At 42.7% G+C, this 3,547-nt stretch overlaps 1 protein-coding gene across 1 annotated transcript; it reads left to right on the forward strand.

Moving 5' to 3' along the window:
• The first annotated feature begins 543 nt into the window (after window positions 1-543).
• LOC137287831 (uncharacterized protein C17orf113-like) lies at window positions 544-3,143 on the forward strand. The gene is made up of 3 exons (XM_067820217.1): window positions 544-1,427; window positions 2,100-2,277; window positions 3,060-3,143. Exons 1-3 carry the CDS (start codon window positions 544-546, stop codon window positions 3,141-3,143), a joined length of 1,146 nt encoding a protein of 381 aa, XP_067676318.1.
• Window positions 3,144-3,547: the final 404 nt, after the last annotated feature.

A 3,547-nucleotide genomic window follows, 5' to 3' on the forward strand; every position in this document is an offset into this window, starting at 1 on the left:
TACGGCCATGGAGACCAGGTAGAGGAGTTGACACGGAGCCTAGAGGAGAAAGATGTTATTATCAAGGAGAAGGAGCAGGTCATCAAGGACAAGGAACAGATTATAAAGAACAAGGAACAGATATTAAAGGACAAGGTAGAGGAACTTGTTGCCATGAAAGCTAGTCTGGCCAGATTGCAGTCAAAGACAGTTCAACCATGCCTATGCAGTGGGCAGTGTTTCCGTTATCCGGCATATACCGGCTTTTGGCCGGTAAAAATAGCCAATATCCGGTATTTTGAAACACTGCCGGCCATAGTAGCCGGCAAAATTTTTTTACCAACAAGTTAATAATTTCATTATTACTTCATTAAAATATTTCCCAACCAACCTGTTTGTGTTTTTTTTATCACGGCAACAGATCATTACGTGGCCAAAAACGGAAAAAGCCCAAGCTAAAAATAGCATTCGTTTCGATGTTCATTCTGAACTTACCAATACGACATTTGAGATTTTGTTGATGCGCATGTCAATTTCCCACGTGCTCGCTTCCATGACATCACTATGTCTGCCAAGAAAAAGCAAGCTTGTTTGTCCGCCTTTTTTGGGGGCAAACATTCAAACTTATCCTCAGAAAATGAAAGTAGTTTGAAACGGAAATTACCAGAAGAAAATAACTCTAAGTCTGATGGATCATCGGCATCGGGGTCGAAAAAAAGTGCCAGTGTCAAATCAGTGCGGAATTTCAACAGTGACTGGTTGAAGCAGTTCGGTTGGTTGCGTCACGAACTTACGCCAGATGGAGAATTATTGTTCTGTACTATATGTGAAGCTGCCAAAAAACAGAATGGATTCACTAAAGGGTGCATCAACATGAAACTTTCTGCACTGAAAGAGCACAGGGATAGTGCTTCTCACTACCAGGCTGTAATCGTCGCTGGTCAAGTCAGAGCAATGGCGACTCATGTAAATAAAGCTGCTGAAAAAAGTGATGAAAAACTGACGGCTATGATGAACACCGTCCTTTTCATGGCTAAAGAAAATCTAGCGACTTCAAAGTTTTCCAAATTAATTGACTTACAGAAGAGAAACGGATGTACCAGTTTGAGTGGTGTGGTGTATTCCCATTCAGATTCTGTGGAGGAAATGGAACATTGTATTGTGCAAAGTACCATTGAACAACTCAAGGAACGCGTGCAAAACAGCAGATTTATCGGGTTAATAATTGATGAAACTGTAAACATTACCGTGGAGAAGAAACTGATCATGTTTTTGAAGATTCAAAATAATGGAAAAACTGACACTGTATTTCTTGGGAATTTTTCCGTTCACAGCGGAACGGCCGAGTGTATTACTGAAAAAGTGAAAGAAGTGTTGAGTGAATGGAATATTTCATTGGAGCAATTAGTGGGCCTTGGTTCCGACGGAGCCAGTGTGATGACCGGACGGTGAGCAGGGGTAGGGGTCAGACTTCAGCCAGAGAGCCCCTTTTTAGTCCATGTACATTGTGTGGCACATAGGGTCGCTTTAGCCTCTGCAGACGCAGCTAAGGTTTCAAAATATGTGGCTGAATATAGAAAAACTCTAAACGAAATTTATAAACTGTATGAATACTCGGCGACTCGTTACAATCGTCTTAGGGAGTTATCAGAAATTCTTGAGGAGAGTGATTTTGCAAGTGTGATTCAGCCGACCAGTGTGAGGTGGCTGTCAGTCGGCAGAGCAGTTAAATCTACAAGAGAAACATGGCCAGCTCTTGTCATGGAAATAGAGGAGGCTTCAGAGAGAAAAAATGCAGTTGCGTCTAGCATCATAAAGAAAATCAAAACCTACACTTTCATAGGAATGACGTATGTGTTGTCTGACACGTTACATTTCATGGACAAACTTGTGTGTTTATTTCAGAAGGATACGCTAAATCTTGGACTTGTGAAACCTATTGTTCGATCAACTATCGAGTCATTGCAGGAGCTGAAAGAAAATCCTGGGAAACATGAGCAATATTTCAACGAAAACGTTAGAAATGGTGAATTTCGTGGTGTGAAATTGACCTATGCAGACCCTCGCTCTGTCACAGCTTTCAAGAAAATTCGTGATGACTTCATTGACGAATTGTGCAGTTCACTCGAGGCAAGATTCCCTGATGATAGTCTGTCTGTTTTATCCTGTCTGGATAATCTATTAAATCCAGATCGGTACCCTGACACGGCGAACGAGTTGGCGACATACGGCCAGGATTCCCTACAAGTTGTTCTTGACAAGTTCAGCCCTGTGATTGGTCAGGAGGGCTGTGACGTCGTGAGTGTTCCAGTCAATCGGGAGCGAGCTGAGGGGGATTTCCCGCACTTCAGGAAAACAGTGACAGGCATGGGAACAGTTGGCCTAGAGCAGACGTGCAAACTCATTATCAGAGACTTTAGCGATCTATATCCAGATTTTGCCAATCTTGCAATTATTGCATTGGTGATACCAGTCAGTAGTGTGCCTGCAGAACGTGGGTTTAGCTTGCAAAATCGTTTGCACTCGTCCAGCCGTAATCGGCTCTGCGAACGACGCCTGAACAATCTCATGTTGTTGAACATGCACGCAAGTGAGGAATGTATCACTAGAGCTGTGGATCTCTTCAGAAATAAAAAACGAAAGATTTAAAAGGTGAGAATTATCGTTTGTTTTATTTTTGAAAATAGTTTGATTGATGTGGCCGGTATTTTTCTGGAATGGCCGGTAAAATTTTTAGCTGCCGGTCATGGTGGCCGGCTGTGCAAAAAGCCACCGGAAACACTGAGTGGGGCTCTTGCATCCTCTTTGAGATCAGAATCTGTCCACCGATTTTGTTAATCAGTGGGCAGGATTATGCCCACTTAATTCAGCCACCGAAACTCGACTGCAGCCAAGCCCCTCAGCATCAATTCCTTGAACTCCTGCTTTCTCCCCTCCTCAAAAATCCAGACACTATGAAGAGATATCGTGATGTTTGTATGAAGTAATACAAGTATTTTTTTATTGTTATATTGACTTCATTACATTGACTTAATAAGCTTTCATGGATATACTGAATTTTTTTAAAAATAATATTTCAGAAAGCACCTGAGACTACAGAAACGGAAAAGAAGGCCCAGATTAGAGCCCTGGAGAAGATGGTGGAGGAGCTCCTGACAGTGTAGTATGGCCATGGAGACCAGGTAGAGGAGTTGACACGGAGCCTAGAGGAGAAAGATGTTATTATCAAGGAGAAGGAGCAGGTCATCAAGGACAAGGAACAGATTATAAAGAACAAGGAACAGATATTAAAGGACAAGGTAGAGGAACTTGTTGCCATGAAAGCTAGCCTGGCCAGATTGCAGTCAAAGACAGTTCAACCATGCCTATGCAGTGGGGCTCTTGCATCCTCTTTGAGATCAGAATCTGTCCACCGATTTTGTTAATCAGTGGGCAGCATTATGCCCACTTAATTCAGCCACCGAAACTCGACTGCAGCCAAGCCCCTCAGCATCAATTCCTTGAACTCCTGCTTTCTCCCCTCCTCAAAAATCCAGACACTATAAAGAGATATCGTGATGTTTGTATG

Source organism: Haliotis asinina, chromosome 6 (assembly GCF_037392515.1).
Source record: "Haliotis asinina isolate JCU_RB_2024 chromosome 6, JCU_Hal_asi_v2, whole genome shotgun sequence".
Taxonomy (NCBI): Eukaryota; Metazoa; Mollusca; class Gastropoda; order Lepetellida; family Haliotidae; genus Haliotis; species Haliotis asinina.

Bases quoted from the DNA above. Each gene is read 5' to 3' on its own strand.
- LOC137287831 (XM_067820217.1), top strand. From the start codon at position 544: ATGTCTGCCAAGAAAAAGCAAGCTTGTTTGTCCGCCTTTTTTGGGGGC. The intron at 1,428-2,099 runs GTGAGCAGGGGT...CGAATTGTGCAG, and splicing joins GCCAGTGTGATGACCGGACG to TTCACTCGAGGCAAGATTCC. The intron at 2,278-3,059 runs GTGAGTGTTCCA...ATAATATTTCAG, and splicing joins GTCAGGAGGGCTGTGACGTC to AAAGCACCTGAGACTACAGA.